Genomic DNA, 18,971 nt, shown 5'->3' with positions numbered 1-18,971 from the left:
GTATCCCTAAAAAAGGGCGTGTTGTACAGCTTTAAGAAGATATAAGAAACCTGGGATACGTAGTGCAGGAGATTATGGTATCGTAAGGCAATCTGCTGCAAAGGCGGTCGAACGAACGATAAAATAACTGTATAGCTTACAGTAGCAACACTCGGTATTCTATAGCTGCGATACAATGGCGCACAATAGGACTATAACGTCGCGATAGATGATCGCTGTCATCATACTATTTGTCATAAGGCGACTGAATAGATAACAAGATGTACATACAAAGTTAGGATGGGGTGAAATTGAGCTGGGCGCGACTGATTGTGACTCATTATACTGCACAACAAGTTATTTGTATATGTACTACGCATGCAATTAATAATGCCTTCTTTAATTTAAATTAATCTAAAATTAAATCATTTTCTTTGCTTTTATAGGGTCTGTCTGATGTAGACATAAAAAGAAATTTTTCTTTTCTAATTTGATAACTTTTAATGTAATCTATAGTGAATAAACATTTGTTATATAGGTTTTAGGTACCCCTGATGAAACTGTTATTAGGATATTTTTATTTTTGTGTTCTATACAATGTTGAAATATTAAAATCGAGTATTATTTAAATCGTGTATAATATATGAAATTTAATCAATATCTAGAGAAAAGAGAGATATAAAGAGAAAAGTCAAAAACCTTAAAATAAAAAAGAATATTGAATCCTACAATCAGAGGTTCAATTTATTACCTAAAAAAAAGAAACTCTATATAAGTATATAAATTACACTAAACATAAAAATTTGTGTAAAAGAGAATTAAATATTACTAGTTCAATTCCAACGAATATGTGTTCGAGTATAAATATTTTTAATAGGTTTCCAAGTATGTAGGATCATACTTAGTAACTGGTAATACTGTTTATCAAGCATGAAATCATAAAGTGCTTCAAATACTTCGCTAGAAGCAATCATGTTGGTAGGAGTTAGAGTGGGGTTCTCGTCCCTGGAACTCCCACTAACCAAGTCGATTGTTTCGTTGACCCAACCTTAATTCTACCTTAGGAGCAATGAAAATTACGTCAACGACAAGCCAGTAACAAGAAAACATAATAACACTTTAATATTCATTCGTTGTCATAAAACTCATAGTTTTGATAGACAGATAAAATATACAAAATGGTCAAACAATATGTCTATATTCTCCATTTGTTTACATTGCCTTGAATTTCTATTAAACAATAGCGTCAATTTTTGTTGAAGTTCGTATTTATCTTGTAATTATTTCTTGATTATTTATATGCTCACGAATGAACTGTTCAACTAGTAAACAATCTTTTTTCTCGAAGAACCAATCTACTTATCTTTTATTACTGTTCCTAGAACAACCTTTCCCCCATAAAATAAACCGGATAAGTCAGTTAAATAGTTTCATCGACAGTCGTTACTATGAGTTTACTGCACCGACCAATCGATTGGTCCAGTGAAAACTATCACCTGTTTTGCTGAATGTTTATGGCGGGGAATAAATAACTCCAATGTACCACAGAGAAAATAAAAGAGAAATTCCATCAGAATTCGTAGCCTGTAGGGAGATCATAAATTTCGTTTTCGAGTTATTAAAATTATTTACGATTAGTTTAGCTAATTTATTTATTTTTTACTTTCTATATTAGTAGTATGTACGATACACAAACTCTATAAAAATTGATTTAGATCTAGAAGCAACGAAAACAGGACGACACAACACAAAGAGTAATTAACTATAAGAGTAGATTAATGAGCTAGGATTGTATGGTGTCAACTTTACGCGCTGAATAGACTCGAGTTCTCTAGTTTCCAGTTGTGTGTTAATAGCAATTTTTCCGAGCACGTGTGAAACGCCTTTGATATCAGTCTTTCGTAAAAATCATGCTGAGAATCTAAACCATGACCCAGTTGAATGTTCTTTAATAACACAGTGGTTGGAACTAGAAATACTGTTCTTATGTTTCTTTAATCAATTGGTCTATATACATACATTTCTTGTTTTGTTTAATCAAAATTGTAATTATCCCACTTGTTCCTGAAAAGCTGCAAATTATCTCTCTAAAACAATTAGAACTTCTTGATAATCTCAAGATAGATTAAAATTGCTTGAAATAAAAAAGGAGGATTTTCGATGGAAAGAATAAACGAAAAAATTATAATTCTACATATTCCTCAAGCTCCTTTGTTAATAATATTTCATATAACAATTTGGTAGTATTAAACACAGTATTAGAATATTTTTAATAAACACAATACAAAGAATTTCGTAATTTTCTTTTCGAAATTTGTAATCCATATCTAAAGTCTCGGAGAAAAGTTTAGTTTGCCATATACAGTGGTTATAGCATAGCGAGACCCACTTTAACGGATTGGGAACATCAAAACAATGGAAAAAGTTTGTGTAAACATGTGCCTCATTCGATCTCATTCTCAAGTTGTAATAAGTTCTGTATTCTGGAGATTCCTAATCGCAAACTGAGCTGTTTAGTGTGACTGTTCTACTAATCTGTTTACATACAATGCTTGACAATTTAACATAATCTTAAGTCCACAAGCTTTATTTATTTTATCAGTAATTTATTTTCCTCGTAAAAAGTTATATACCTGCAAACTGTTATCGTCTTCGATTGGTTCATCAGCATCCAACATTTCAAAATATTTTTATAAATCATTGTAAGGATTCCATTTCTCATTGCAAGTTAGTATTCGATGCAGAAACGGTTCGTTAGAAGAATGTTGAGGCTGTGATCTGCATAATTCGGTCGCCTGACTTTTCTGATTCTCCTCCAGCTCACGAAGGATCTGCTTCTCGAACTTTTAAACTCTGGTAATATTTCTCAATCGTCTATATATTCTCATGGCACTTGTATTGAGATATTCTGCAGATTCTCTGGCAGATTCCTGTACGAATCTGTGTCAATTAAGGTCCTCGAATCTTCGTTCTTCCTCTTTACTCTTATCGAGGCTTATCGATAGAAAATTTCGAAAACCATCGACGAATAAGTTCATTGGAACATCTCTAAAAGCTATGTTAAATTCATAAAGGAAAATGATTCTCCATCTTTCTAATCTAAAAATACGTATCTTGATGCAGTGTATTTAAAATACGAAGAACTTTCAAAGAAACGTTTCGTACTTTTTAAAAATAACGAAACAATTTGCGTGGAAAGGAAACGTTTTATTCGATTCGAAATATATTTCCTCCACAGTGACACGACGATTTGCACTGTCAACTAATGCATCAAAATGTCTGTTCTGTGTCCTTTCGTGGAATCCCTTTGAGGATACTCGTCACGGCCTTTCGTACGACTGGAATGTTGTCATAACGTTTCCCTTTCATGGTTCTTTCGCTTTGTTTCCTGAAATTCCGCGTTTCTTCGCCAGTAACAATTGATTTCAGGAAGTTTCGTTCCCCTCGAACAGTTTGCACGAAGTCTTTGGAGTAATCGATTCGATCCAATCTTTTGATCATTCTTTGACGCGTGCAAAATAAAAATTTTCGATTTATATGGCCAGAAGGATTCGATCCACGAAGAAGGTCCTACATTTTTGCGAACACCCAGTACGCATCTTTCGATCGACCATCGAATGTTTAGGGGCTTGGAAGAGGGTCTGCCAGGTAGCCTTCCTGACGAGTCCACTTATAATTAGTTGAGTCAGCTGACCCATATTGAGACGCACGCCTCCTCACCTGCTCCTTCCTTTTTCTCATTTCCTTTCGACCTTCGACAAATTCCTGGCAAATTCTCCAAAATCTCCACGCAAATATCTACAGCTGGTAGCTGAAACGCGTGAGAAAGGATGTGGTGAAATTTCATGTCTTAATTTGCTAATTTTATCGTCAATATTGATGCAAGAGAACAACAAGATTTTTACCAGTTTGTTGAAGATTGTTTATATATAATAATTATAACGAATGGTGCAAATGTTCACAAGGAATGTCAAAATAAGATTTATACATGATATAGTATATAGTATAATAGTTTAATATAAACGTGAGCAAATTCTGCAGTTTCATAATAATATTAATGAGCAATATTGAGATTTTGAAACATTTGAATTTAAATATAAGATTTTATTGACAATGGTTCTATAATATAAACGTGAGCAAATTCTGCAGTATCATAATAATATTAATGAGCAATATTGAAATTTTGAAACATTTAAATGTTTTAAAGATTCTGAAGACTTCAAATAATTTCAATTTAATTTCAAGACTGTTCCAAAGTGTCTTAAAATTTGAAATTCATAAGAATTTATGAAGGATACAAGATCCTGACTATGTGCTTTCGGTAGAACCATTAGAAAATGAAAGCATACAATCTAGGAATGACGAGGATAGAATTTGGAAGGAAGAAAGAAGGTTGTACGCGTCATGGGAGAAAGGTTCTTGATTGTTAAAAGAGGAAGACCATAATCGTTATAATATCGAAGGTAGACTGCAACTCGAGGAAAGGAAATGGTCCCTACAAGTACTTCCTGTGTAGAAGGACCATCCTGATGGAATAGGTCAACCCTGGGCGATGAGACAGATTAAACGTGAATATTTAGAATGTCAGTGATATTTAGAAAAGCAAAAGTTATTTCAAAAACACTGGTTCAACACTTTCCTCGTTTATACCATATTTCATTTTTATTTACTGGTATTTATATAATGAAATCAAATATTTTAAGAAAATTTTTTTATAATGTTTTCTATAAATATAGTATTTTTTATTTAAAAAAAAGATAGAATAAGATAATTCTTCTCTTTGATATACAATCTGCCCCAAAAACATCGTTTGACTCGTGCATAATAATACAGGGAAATTAAAACTTTGAGAAAGCAACATTTCGTATTCACTGCCATAATAACAGTCTGCATTTGATGTAGCAGCTTCTGCTGTTATGTGTGCTATTGCGTTCTGCTTATAAATGATGCATTTCAATTTGAAGGAAAGATGTAAAAAAACTACTACACGCTGTGCGTTCACGTAATATGGTAAACTAAAAGCATTATGGCTGCAGTTTCGAATTCACGAAACCGTTGGAAAGTACATCCCTCTATTTTAAAAATACATCCTGAATAGAGAATTAGCAAGAAGTTGCGTTGTAACGTACACGTATACGACATTATTCATGTTTAATATGAGGCTTCCTACGAAGCTTGATGAAATTAAAATAGCTTTATCCTATCCTTTTGCATATTTATTGATTTCCAAGAATAATTAGCTATTTTTTAATAGAATGTTCTTCCTGTTTGCTCGACGTATCCTATGAATATAATGAAATAAATATGGAAATTATTTGGTTACTGAAACAAATGCTCAACACACACAATAATTTCCATGTGAGTTTTTTTTATGGATATAATAGATATTGCTTGCATCATAGTAAAAATTTTAAAAATTATAAAGATCACACAAACAATTTTATTAATCGTACTGTACAGACGTATATGTATACTCTACTTTGCTATCAAATATATTGTGATACCGTTTTCAAAATAAATTCGACCTCAAGCTATCAGAGTTCGAGTTTAAAAGTTGAATCTATTACGAGCAGCATTGATACCGTCCTGTATAATGGTCCCGTTTAATTACAAATGCCAATGTAGAGATTAAATGCCTGCTTTATAGCTGGATTTAATTAGTGTGGAATTCTATGAATGTCGAGACGCGTTAGTAACAATCACACAAATTCAAAGGATCGGGTCCTCTGATAAACTGCGGCCTTAATGCTTCCAATTATTTACTGCTATTTGTCACGATAACAAAGCTGGGCAAAATTTAACTCAAACAATAGGTAACCAACGAAATTTATTCGATTCAACAGTCAAATTTTAATTCCGTCATTTCGAAATATTACATTCCATAATTCGGGCACTAATTTTTAGAGTAATTGCTGCTCCAAAGCAAAATTAATCATTGCAATTTTTGCTAAGTTCGTCTTCCTCGAAATTTATTTTCAATAGAAAATATATTTGTTCAAAATTCAGTTTGTTTTGGTCCGAATTATATTAAAATTAACCAACGTTTCAAAAAGAGACTGGAAAATTTTAAAAATTATTTCACTAGTTGGAAGAGTGTTTGCAAATCGAAAATAATTTTTTCGTTGCTCGTAAATATTTTAATATTGGAAAATATGGGGGTTGCAATCTACTTAGTTTCCCCCTTAATCCGTGTCTGACACTTATGATGGACGGTTTAGAAATAACCAGGAAGCAAAACGACCAAGCTGCACAGTACTTTCTAGGACACGCTAATAAAATAGATAATACCATGACACGATCGGTGTTTACGAACACAAGTAACAATTCACGGCGAGATTCGTCGAATCATGCCATAAGTACATCAGGTCACACGGACCTTGCCAGCCAAGGGACAAATGGCCAAGTTCACGTTATCCCTTCTTTTTCTTGGCATAAGTTTCAGTCTCGACGCTTGACGGTTGCGTGACACAGATGCACATAATCATTATACAGCCGATCGCATGGTCGAGCATCATCAACGGTCTCAAACATTTAACCTAAACGCGATTAACCTACGGCACTTCGATATTCGAATACTTTAATTTTATCCATTTATATATTTGCAAATTATTAAATCATTTGTTCAGCTACTTTATATTGCGTTAATGTGTTTATTATAGATGATAGAACGTAAATAATTCTTTAGTATTTGTAATATTTTATAGTGTAATAAGTATTGGACGCTATTTTTTAATCTAGGAATTTCACGAGCTCTCATTTCAGAGCAATATTTATTGCGATAGATTATTATTTTCAAATAGTAATTTTTTAGATATAATAATTTTAATGTTTCTTATTTTCCTGATATTTAATGTAACATTTTTCATGCTGGGTAAGATGCATACAGTTAAATCCAGCATAAAGTTATTTACTTCAACGTTTAATTTCGCGTTAATTAAATGTCACGCTCGCGTTTAGTTACTGTGAAGACGGTACTTTGTTACAATCATTTAACTCGCTTCAGTAAGTAAGAACGGTCCAAAGCGTCAGTTATTAAATTAATATTTATTTCATGTAAATTAGCAAATATGCAACCAATTGGAAGTTTTCAAGGATAAATTATTCAAATATATATCATTCCCTTCTAAATGGAAACATGTAAATATTTTCATTAATTATGGATATCTGAAAATCTATTTCATATAAATAACGTTCAGTTACCTTTTTTCGAGATTTAAAGATCATTATATATATTTATATTTATTTTTAAAAACACCCTCCAGCGGTTAAAAAAGAATTTTTTCCTTATAATTAATTGCTCTCCAACAACGAGCTTGTAATAATTTACGCAGTTTGTCCTGTATAAATTTTATTAACATAACTTGAGGCTATAACAGGCATCCAAAATGATCGCCATTGGCATCATTGCAAAACCAACGCATCATAATGAATCACGTGTTTAGATATTCTACTTCCTGCGGCGTAATTGATGCATATATTGCAATAATTATTTGCTTTAGGTCCTCTGGTATTACAGCTTTCACCTGACAAACAGTACTTCTAGTTTTTCCAACAAATACACATTTTTCGATTCAACTCACAATCGAGGAAACGGCGCTGAACAATAATTAAAATATTAATTCTTTGTTGCAACTGTCGATTCAATTATCGTAGATTATTCCCACAGTCGCGAATGAAATTGACATCTGATATTGCTCTTGCAATTCTAGAGTAATGTGCGGGGCACCCGTTATTGAAGCCACACACATTCTCTAATATTCTGTGGAATGTCTTCCACAACTTCCGGTGGAGTTTGCCGCAAGAGAAACGCAGCATACTCTAGCCCTGTGAGAATTTTCTGAATAAAACAGGTTTAAGCGCACATCAAAATAAGCATGATGCGATGTTTATATCTAGGCACGACTGTATTAACTCACGTTTCCGTTAACTTCATGAAATTCTAAGTTAAATCATAAAATAGTAATTCTTCAAATTTCAATTCTTTTACGACAGAGATATTAAATAAAAACTAATAAAAATCCTTCGAGAAAATCCTTTATATTTTTATTTTCTGTAACGATATAGAAAAAAGTAGTAAAATTAATATAATTTTTAACACTATTAGATTTTACTCACGAACGTTATATGATCTAATAGTCATATTAATCCAATTTTCTAAGTATTTCTATTTAATATATACCTTTATATTTTTCATATTACTTTTCACAAGATTATAACGAATATTATATTTTTCTGCCTAAATTTATGGTTGCTCCTTATACCGGGTTACACGCGTGAATATTACTTTGTCTTGGATAGTTTAACTTCTCTTTGAACAGTTTTGTTTTATGTACCCATGTACAACGTAGCCATTTACATATTTCCATTTAAATGTTGCGTTCCACATACTTCGAAGCTAAAGGCTGCTAAACTTCTCGTAAATCTTTCGAACGAAAGCTCGCGGAGGATATATTGTAGAACATGCTAATAATTAGTAACACCTGCCGACAGATGCCGAGGGTATAACTTATTCTGTCTTCGACGACGCAACGTGAAGTTGAAATTTCTCTGTCGACAAGATTATTAAGTTTTTTGCGAGCTTGGAGTCATTGTATGAATAATGGATTAAAGTAACGCATGATAGAATACGGACAATTTATTAGGAAGCAATTACAAGTAATACAGGAAAGATAAAACGTCTGAAATACGGTAGTCGAAAACACGTAATTAAAACTTGTATTTGTTCGATGCAACAAAATTATAATAAAATAAAAAATCGTCTCTGATACTAAAATACAAATTCAAAAAAATTCATAACCTTTTACATTATAAATGTTCCATAACCCTTGATTAAACGACTCGATACATTTCTCGATTAAATTCCAATCGTGTTTCCTCAACTCAGCATCTCTCCTCTAATTACTAGTTCGACGTACGACGCTTTAATTAATGGCCGTGTCAATGCAGAAAACGATATTTAGCAAATAAAGTAAAAATTCGTTACAAGTTCGGTTATGTTAATACGCGTACGCGATCAACTTTTTAATTAAAATATAACTGGACTCTCTTTTACCGTTGATTTCAATAATTACACTTTTCGCCAACGCGTCGGACGCGGCTCGTCCGCGCGAACATTATTTTCGCGACGCGCATTGTCTTTGATAATACGACACAATGCGAGTCGGTGGCCCCCGACGACAGTAATAAATTTGTTTTGCCATGTAGCGCGAGTCGTAACTGCAAGACGAAGTTTTATTTAACTTGGTCATTAATTCTCGTCGCCGGCGTGAAATTACCGATTAATCAGTGCCGTGCCTCGAGCACTTTTCGAAAATGCCCGTGCGTGCATTACTATTATCCGACGATCGCGATGCTCTCGTCACGAATCCCTCGGGAAGTCTGACGATAAAATATTTTTCAAATTATTCCGAGACGTTATTGCGTCGTTGCAACGATCTAGCAATGATTTCTCTCTCCTCCTCGGTAAAAACGCTTTTATCGAGATAATCAACAACGTTCGGCGCGTGTTTCTCCAACAATAGCCTCCTCTCTTCCTTAATGCGCTCCATATTAATCCTTTCTTGTACTCTTTCAGCCTCAGCAGCCATCTTCATATTGACGATTTCCTCCTCGCGTATCTTTCGTCGTTTCTCGATCAACCGAACCAAGTCCTCCTTGTACTGCAACTGCATTCTTCGTTTAGCCTCCGCCGTCAGTCTGGCGGTTCTCTCGTCCTCCATAATCTTTCTCATGATTTCTTCCGCGAAAGTTCTATCCTGCTCGACGTAGCGCAATTTACATTGTTCCGTGAAAACGATCTGTTCCTCCAAATTAGCTGCCAGTTCCTCCATCATCTTCCTCCTCTTAACGATCTCTTCTTTCTCTCTGGCCAGCAGTTCATATTTTACGTCTTCGGCTATCAATTCGCCAATCAGCGTCTCCTTTTCTTGCCTGCGCGTCTCGATATTCATCAACGCGCCCGCAATTTTGCTTATTATTCGTTCCCTGCTTTCCGTTCGTTGTTCACGAAGCCTCTCCGCCTCCAGGTTCCGTCGATCGACTTCCCTCCAATACTCCTCGTCCTCGCGAACTTTTCTCGCCTCTGTTTCCTGCTCTTCGTCGCGACGGACCTCCCTCATTTCCTCGAGAATCAAACGTTCCCTTCTCGCGCACTCCATCAGCTCTTCCTTTGACTCTCGAGCTTTGGACTTTTCCCACTGTTCCCTTATCCGATCGACCTCAGTTAAAATTTCCCTTTCCTTGCGCTCTTCCTGCGCCATTATACTTCTCTCCTCTTCTTTCCGTGCGATCTGCTCGGCGAGCTGTCTTCTGTAATCCTCGGACTTTTTAAGGTCCTCGGCTCTTCGACGATCGTCGCTCGCGATGGCCGCCCGCTGTTCGAGCCGCGTCAGTTTCGCAGCGTGTTGTTTTCGTACGTCCTCGATGTACTTCACGGTCTCCCTTTCCACGAACTGCGCTCGAAGTTCCTTCGCGATGTACGCCCGTCGCAGTTCAGCCTCGAGTTCCACGATCTCGTCGTGAGATTCTCGATTGCGACCGCTACGTCTCAGCCTCGCGATACGATCGCCCGTCATTTTGGTAGTTTCCGACTGTAAACGTGCTTCCCGCCGCTCGTCCTCCATCTTCGTCGAAGTTATAGCCGCGGATCTCTCGTGAGTACTCTTTACGAACGTGGCGCCTCGCAAAAAGATTGTTATTGATGATTTATGAGTACAAATAACGTGGGTTGTCGAGATAAACCGAGCTATAGAAAGAGAATTTTAGATCAATTTTTACATCCGTTCGATGAATTTTACAAAATTTATACAGGGTGTTCGGCCATTCGGACAAAATAAGACGAGAATCAAGGATACTAATTTGTTGATTGAGGCTTCGTTAAAAAGTTGTAGAAACATTTCCGGCCACACAGTATATTTTCGGTAAAGAATTTTTTTCTCGAAAGTGCGTAGCATTTCGGGGGTATGTGTATTCACCAAAAATAATTGTAATTGGTCCTCAAAAGCGAAAATAATTTTTCCAGAACGATTTGAAATTTTTTAATTTTGTCAACTTTCCTGAATTTTTTCCTCGAAAGTGCGAAGAATTTCGGAGGTATGTGTATTCACCAAAAATGATTGTAATTGGCCCCCGAAACCGAAAATAATTTTTCCAGAACGATTTGAAATTTTTTAATTTTGTCGACCTTCTTGAATTTTTTTCTCGAAAGTGCGAAGGATTTCGGTGGTATGTCTATTCACCAAAAATAATTGTAATTGGCCCCCAAAACCAAAAATAATTTTTCCAGAACGATTTGAAATTTTTTAATTTTGTCGACCTTCCTGAATTTTTTTCTCGAAAGTGGATAGGATTTCGAGAGTATGTCAAATGACCTAAAATGATTGTAATTGGCGCCCGAAATCGAAAATAATTTTTCCAGAACGATTTGACATTTTTTAATTTAATTTTTTAATAATTTTTTAACGAAGCCTCAATCAACAAATTGCCCATTAAAATCTCCCATCAAATCAACGAATCTCCTATTAAAATTTTTTCCAGGGGGTGACCGAGCACCCTGTATATTTAGAGTTTATGTGTTAATTTTAATATCACAGTTTGATCAGAGAACAATGTTTATGTTAATCTTAGGGAGTGAAAAGAAAATTTGATGAATTTGAGTGGATAATTAGTTCTTCAAATTAGATTTTTGCGATGTATTTGCTTTTGTTAATTGCTCCGCATTTGGCGCGGAATTAACGTTGGATTAACGGTACGTTCGATTCACTTTTTCTTGCGGGTTCTTAATTGCACTTTGGGAACATTCGCACGGTCGATTGGATTAGTTCAAATTTCTTCTGGTGAATGGGTTGTTCCTCATAAAATTGTAAAAATCATGGTAATTAACGTACACGGTTTAACCGTATAATTTAGACAATAGGTTAAGTTATCGCTCATAGTACACAGGAATTGGCAATTTTGTACAGGCATTTAAAAAAAAAATTAATTTATGCCTTTAGTAGTTTTCTTTGTAAGAAAAATCTCAATCTTGTCAATATTGAATTTTTAGGACCTACAACTAGACGGTTTTGTTAAGATTATGATACAAAGATATTAAATAAATTATTAAGCAAAGTTGTTTTGAGATTAATTTGCAGGAAAATTTGTATACTATGTATTTGGTTATATTGATTGAAACTAGAATTAATTTAATTCTGTATTCAGGATGTTTCTTAAGTTTTTATGAATAACATTAATATTAATTTTTTTCGAGTAGAAAAATATTCTTTAAACATATTCTAGAATTAAACATTTTTCGAGGCTAATTACATTGTTTATTATTTTTAGTATTTTATAATTTAACAGTGTAATTAAAACAAACCATTGCAATAGTTATTTTAAGATAAATTTTTATATTATTTAATTATATCGATTGAAACTAAAATTAATTTCATTCCTTATTCACTATATTTCACAAAAATTTATGAACCTTCTCAGGTGTAATATATGGTTTAGACCAATTAAAAACATCTTTAAACAAATGATAGAGCTAGATCAAACTTATAATGAAATGAACCGATTTCAAGAATAATTTGAAACAGTGTGAAAGTCCCAAAAAGATCGATTAACAAATAACTAGATAAAACACCAAAGAGATCCTTTTTACCAAGGTGTATTTTATTGCAGCAGACAAAGGAAAGATCCAAAAATGCAATAAGTAAGGGGACACCAAACTACCAAAAGTTCCTCTCAAAGAGTTTCGAATCCTTTTCATTGACAATCTTTAAGAGTCACAGAAAAAAATTTTGTAAAGAATGCACATAAGCTTCTTTAGTTTTTTTAAATAGAAAAATACGATATTCACGAGGATTTTGAACCTCCGTAAGACCAAAGTTTGACTGAAAAGTAGAAAACAGAAACTTATGAAAGTGTCTTATTACGAAGGAAGAAAATAAAATAAAACCATAAGGCTATAAAAATTATTTAATATTGAAATTATTTTTGTTCGGCGTGGAAATATCAAGTTCGAGAAAATAATTGCGTCCAATCCGTCTTCCGTACATTCTGAAAAGATGTGAGATCTAACTCACGCACGCCTCGACTGACTTTGATATATGCGATCCTCAATTACAGCGTTCTTGTTCCCAGGAAACAGATGTTCTTTCAAATGCAGTAAGCTGCAACGTATACTGGGCATTCGTGCCAGACACCTATTATCAGACGATAGTAAATAAACAACAACATCCAAATTTCACGAACACTTTCAAAAATCGTCGAAACGTTCGATCGATCAGACGTGATTCAAAAATAATTTATCATTTCTAATAACATTCGAACACTCTCACCAATTGTAAATTGATCGAAAAGAAATATTTACCAAAGACTAGTACACAAACTTTCTAGACAAAAAATTATATTTTTTTAAATTTAAATCTTTATGTTTGCTATTTGCATACTTCTTAACTCAGAACAGATTTAATTAAAACAGTTTTAATAATTCTAAATTGATTAAATTTGTGAAATATTTACTAAAGACTAGTAGATAAACTTTCTAGACCAAAAATTATATTTTTTAAATTTAAATCTTAATGTTTGCCATTTACATACTTTTTAATTCGGACCAGATTTAATTAAAACAGTCTCAATAATTGTAAATTGATTAAATTTGAGAAATATTTACCAAAGACTAGTAGATAAACTTTCTAGACTAAAAATTATATTTTTTAAATTTAAATTTTAATGTTTGCTATTTACATACTCTTTAATTCGGAACAGATTTAATTAAAACAGTTTTAATAATTCTAAATTGATTAAATTTGTGAAATATTTACCAAAGACTAGTAGATAAACTTTCTAGACTAAAAATTATATTTTTTAAATTTAAATCTTAATGTTTGCTATTTACATACTCTTTAATTCGGAACAGATTTAATTAAAACAGTCTTAATAATTCTAAATTGATTAAATTTGTGAAATATTTACCAAAGACTAGTAGATAAATTTTCTAGACTAAAACTTATATTTTTTAAATTTAAATCTTCGACGAAAATGAGATTGTAATGCGGAAGGCTACACTTTACAGTTCGAACTTGAAGGTTTACGCCATTATTGTGTTATCAGATATTTAAAATTTAATGAATAATTTATAGAAACGTAAATGAGACTCGTTAACGAACTTGCTATTTAATACTAAGTATTAACAATCTAATATCGCGGTTTATATAACCCCACGAAGTTCGTACGCGGCGCAGATCCAGTTACGGTTAACGATGGCAATTTATACATCACTGACGTATATATATCACCGAGGCATATCCTCGAAACCGTGAAGGACAACACAAGCCAGGGTTACGTTACACTTGCATTAAATCTGCCTCGAAATATTTATTTCTAATATCCTAGTCCAAGATGATGGGGTTTCATCGTTCGCCTTACGAGCTGGTAATTGCTTTACCTTCGCGATTAATCTTTTCTCCTGGATTTCATGAATATAACGGATACGCGATTTATATTCATACTACGAGCGTGGAAACCAGCATTTGTAATTTTATTTTATCAGATACATATAAGGCATTAATTGCACTCTCAACGGTTACTGCTGTAAGTTTAAAGACCAGAACGTTTTGTCCAAGCCGGGCGACAAAAAATTCTCTCATCGGAATAATCTAATTTTTTTGTAATTTTAACATTACCGAGCAAAATAATATCGAGATTTCTATACGTTTGACGTTTTTTTTAATTATTAAATTCCTAGGGACTCATGGGGTTTCCGAGCTACGTATTTAGAATACTTTCAATGTTTATTTTAGATATATAATATCAGTGTAAATCTTGATTATGATTTTATCGAACATAGAGATAATTAATATTTTATTTACACTTTTCATAGATTGGGAAATCTTGGCTTTGCATATTCGATAAGTGTAAAATTGACTGATGAGGGTAAAAATGTTTTATTTAAAATTAAAAAATTGAAATTTTAATCAAAAATGCACTTGTTTGGAACATAAATACCCATTTTGAGAAATAGAGATTCAGCGATTAATTATACAGTGTCTTGTCAAATACAATGAGATCAAGTTAACCAGAAATATGATTCATTTTTAATATAAATAAATACATGACGAGCAAGAATCCTGGCTTCCGGGAATTTCCCGGATCTTTTTACTCCCGGGAGTCTCGAGTACGAAAAAAGGATCGAGAGAGCCAGACACTCGTAGAGACGCGGTTGTATCCCCACTTAGATCCTGGTATATTTACATATTAAATAATTCAGAGACGTGCAAAGTTCCATTCGATGATGAAAAAACCCAGCTCACATTTAATAGTTCGAACCAGTTCAATTTTCATTCTGTAATTCAAACTTTTCACTTTACGAATAACGAACAAAAAGTTGTTTATCTTTTATTCGTTATTTGACATTCATAACTAGATAAGAATTTTTTCCATTTATAAAATAAACTTTTCACTGATTGTTCTTGTTTAATTTCCACAAAATTTAAAAATTGACCGTATATGTAATCCTCATATATTTAAATATTGAATAATTCAGACTTCGATGATGAAAAAATCCAGCTCACATTTATTACTTCGAACCAGTTCACTAATTTAAAAATAAAAATAAACTTTTCACTTTCGCAAATCGCAAAACTTTTTTTCAGAATATATCCCTGTTTACTTTCCACGAAATTTTTAAATGATAAATTCTATATTGAAAGTCCCTCCATGTGTATAATTTCTATAATTAAGCGAAAACCTTCGGGAGCAATTAACCGAATAAATAGCGGACTTACTGTTATCTTAATTATCCCCGATAACGGCGTGATACCGTGTACTGTAATTCCCTGTAAATATATACAAAGTAAATTTCGAAACGACCTTTGGAAATCGTATCGCGCGCGCGCGTAATTGGACGCGTTATAATGAAAACAAAAATCAACGTACTTTTCTCGCGCGCAGGCCCCGGTCTCGATCGCTATAAATCCCCAGCCACGTGCACTTCACATCGCAAATACGTACACCGGGACAAAACCATTCGTTCACATCGCAAATTGTCACGGCCGATGTCCGTCGTTTTCGCGCGAGCGTAAAAATCCTCCGAACGGCGATTCCTTCCGATCGAATTCGTGGAAAGGTTCCCTGGCCGGAACGTAGAAAACGCGTACACCTCGAAAGGGACTGGAGGCGTTCCAGTAAATGCAGCCGGCACGGAGGATTCAGACCGACTAACCGGCTTTCCACATCAGGGCACACGCGAACCGAACCTCCACCGCGCGGCCTCTTTAAACTCATCCCTCTGATAGGCTCGCGCGGAACCCACCAGGTGAGTTCCTCGCGACCCTGCCTCGAACGTGAAAGCATGTGATCGCGATTGCTATACCCATCCATTTCGAACGAAATTTCGTGCCTCGCGACGACGAAAATTAGTTTGACAACGAGATTTCCTTATTTGCAGACGAACGCATTTACCATCGATCACCTTCGAAAGAATTCTTTCATTTACTTATGGCGTTCAATCTTTGGACATTCATTTGTGTTATAAAATTGACACGTATTACTTATTAGCAGACTGCGGATCTTTATGCAAATTCAATTTTTATAGAATTAATGAAACGGAAGCTTCGCAGAGGGCTGCCTCAACCTCTAAATATAATAATTCGTATCTTACTTTAGGTATTATTTATATCTTTGCATATTAAATGCATTCTGTAGTTTTTTGAGGATTAAAATTTTCTATAAATGCATAAACATCCGCAGTCTACTTTTTAGGTTACTAAACTGACCTAAATGTAGTAACAGAAATATTTGGGCAGTTTGCTTATTTTTTTTCACATCTTTTTATTTCTTTATTTGATCCAATCCATAGTTAGTCCTTTCAGCCTCGGATGGCTTCCGGTTCCATATACGTATCTTTGACAACCTTATAATTATATTTCTATATTTATTTACAGATATACAAATATTATAGTTTGCTCGTTTATAAATGAAGAAATTCAACGTTAATATTTATATAAACTACTTTTAGACTTATTCGTGGCTCTAGACGTTTAAACTTATTTATTTACAGATATATAAATATTATAGTTTGTTTGTTTATAAATGAAGAAATTCAACGTTAATATTTGTATAAACTACTTTTTGACTTATTCGTGGCTCTAGACGTTTAATCTTATTTATTTACAGATATGCAAATATTAGTTTGCTTGTTTATAAATGAAGAAATTCAACGTTAATATTTGTATAAACTACTTTTTGACTTATTCATGGCTCTAGACGTTTAAACTTATTTATTTACAGATATGCAAATATTATAGTTTGCTTGTTTATAAATGAAGAAATTCAACATTAATATTTGTATAAACTACTTTTTGACTTAAACGTGGCACTAGACGTTTAAACTGCCATTTTTGTCATCTTCAGTAATGTAAAATTGATCTGGGTACAGTAACAGAAATATTGAAACAGTTTGTTTGTTTACTTATAAACAGATACAAGACTAATAACTCTATAAACAATTTAACTTATTGATTCCATTGAACGTTTCGTCTTTTATTTGTCATCATCCTTAAAAACGCGTAATTAACAGCAGACATAACAATAATTACCGTATAAGCAGTTTAACCTATTTAATACATTAAACTTTTCGATCTTTATTTAAAGTCATAATCTTCAGTAACATATAATTGTCCCAAATACAGTAACAGAAATATTTGAAAACTTTGCTTGTTTGCTCATAAACAGCTATAACATTAATAACTGTATATCATTTTAACTTATTTAATACCTTGAATGTTTTGACCTCCATCTACGCCATCTTCAATAACATAAAATTGACACTTATTACTTATTAGGCTACTAAACTGACTTAAATGTAGCAATAGAAATATTTGGGCAGTTTGCTTATCTTTTTATTTCTTTATATGATCCAATCCATAGTTAGTCCTTCCAGCCTCGGATGGCTTCTGGTTCCATATACGTATCTTTGACAACCTTATAATTATATTTCTATATTTATTTACAGATATACAAATATTATAGTTTGCTTGTTTATAAATGAAGAAATTCAACGTTAATATTTGTATAAACTACTTTTTGACTTATTCGTGACACTAGACATTTAAACTGCCATTTTTGTTATCTTCAGTAATGTAAAATTGGTCTGGGTGCAGTAACAGAAATATTGAAACAGTTTGCTTGTTTACTTATAAACAGATACAAGACTAATAACTCTATAAACAATTTAACTTATTGGATCCATTGAACGTTTCGTCTTTTATTTGTCATCATCCTTAAAAACGCGTAATTAACGTAAATATAGTAACAGAAATATGTAAACAGTTTGCTTGTTTACAAACAAACAGAGACAACATCAATAACTGTATAAACAATTTAACTTATTGAATCCATTAAACGTTTCGATCTTTATTTAACGTCATAATCTTCAATAACATATAATTGTCCCAAATAGAGTAACAGAAATATTTGAAAACTTTGCTTGTTTGCTCATAAACAGCTATAACATTAATAACTGTATATAATTTTAACTTATTTAATACCTTAAATGTTTTGACCTCCATCTGCGTCATCTTCAATAACGTAAAATTGACCTAAATGCAGTAACAGAAATATTCCAGCACGCTTAACTTCGACGCCGTATATTTTGAATTACGAAGGGACCGAGCTCCGATCAAAATTTTATTAATTAAACTAACAAATACAATCCCCAGACGAAGCTATAACGGATCGACTCGACTTTGAATGAAGTTGATTGGTCTATTAGTTTTGAAGCGTGCCTGCAGACCAATTTGAAAAAAAAGCGAAACCGTTTGAAGTTTTTGATGAAGTTTCACGATTGTTATACCGTGAAAAATGGATCTGAACATTTGATACGCTATTTCTAGTCCGTACTGTACGCTTTTTCTTTGAAATAGACTTTTCAGGTCGTTTTTCTATTTTGTGAATCCTAGTATTTTCAATATTCTCGGAACAATGAAGCTCTCATTAGCAATTTTTTTATT

At 33.3% G+C, this 18,971-nt stretch overlaps 3 protein-coding genes across 9 annotated transcripts in view; 1 reads left to right on the top strand and 2 right to left on the bottom strand.

The window, feature by feature from the left end:
* Positions 1-16,162, bottom strand: part of LOC122400858 — a 47,596-nt gene extending 31,434 nt beyond the window's left edge. Inside the window, exon 1 of the mRNA XM_043402572.1 lies at positions 15,898-16,162. The gene's annotated coding sequence lies outside the window, so the exon portion shown is untranslated. The remainder of the gene's footprint in view (positions 1-15,897) is intronic.
* Positions 1-18,971, top strand: part of LOC122400859 — a 216,242-nt gene that overhangs the window by 29,210 nt on the left and 168,061 nt on the right. The gene's annotated exons all lie outside the window — the stretch shown is intronic.
* LOC122400882 (trichohyalin-like) lies at positions 9,381-10,601 on the bottom strand. Its single transcript, XM_043402616.1, has one exon. It carries the CDS (start codon positions 10,599-10,601, stop codon positions 9,381-9,383), a length of 1,221 nt encoding a protein of 406 aa, XP_043258551.1.

Source organism: Colletes gigas, unplaced genomic scaffold, assembly GCF_013123115.1.
Source record: "Colletes gigas isolate AHSC1104 unplaced genomic scaffold, ASM1312311v1 Colletes_gigas_Sc00020, whole genome shotgun sequence".
In the NCBI taxonomy this organism is placed as follows: Eukaryota; Metazoa; Arthropoda; class Insecta; order Hymenoptera; family Colletidae; genus Colletes; species Colletes gigas.
The sequence above is the reverse complement of the archived record's forward strand: the minus strand, read 5'-3'. Positions and strand labels throughout refer to the sequence as shown.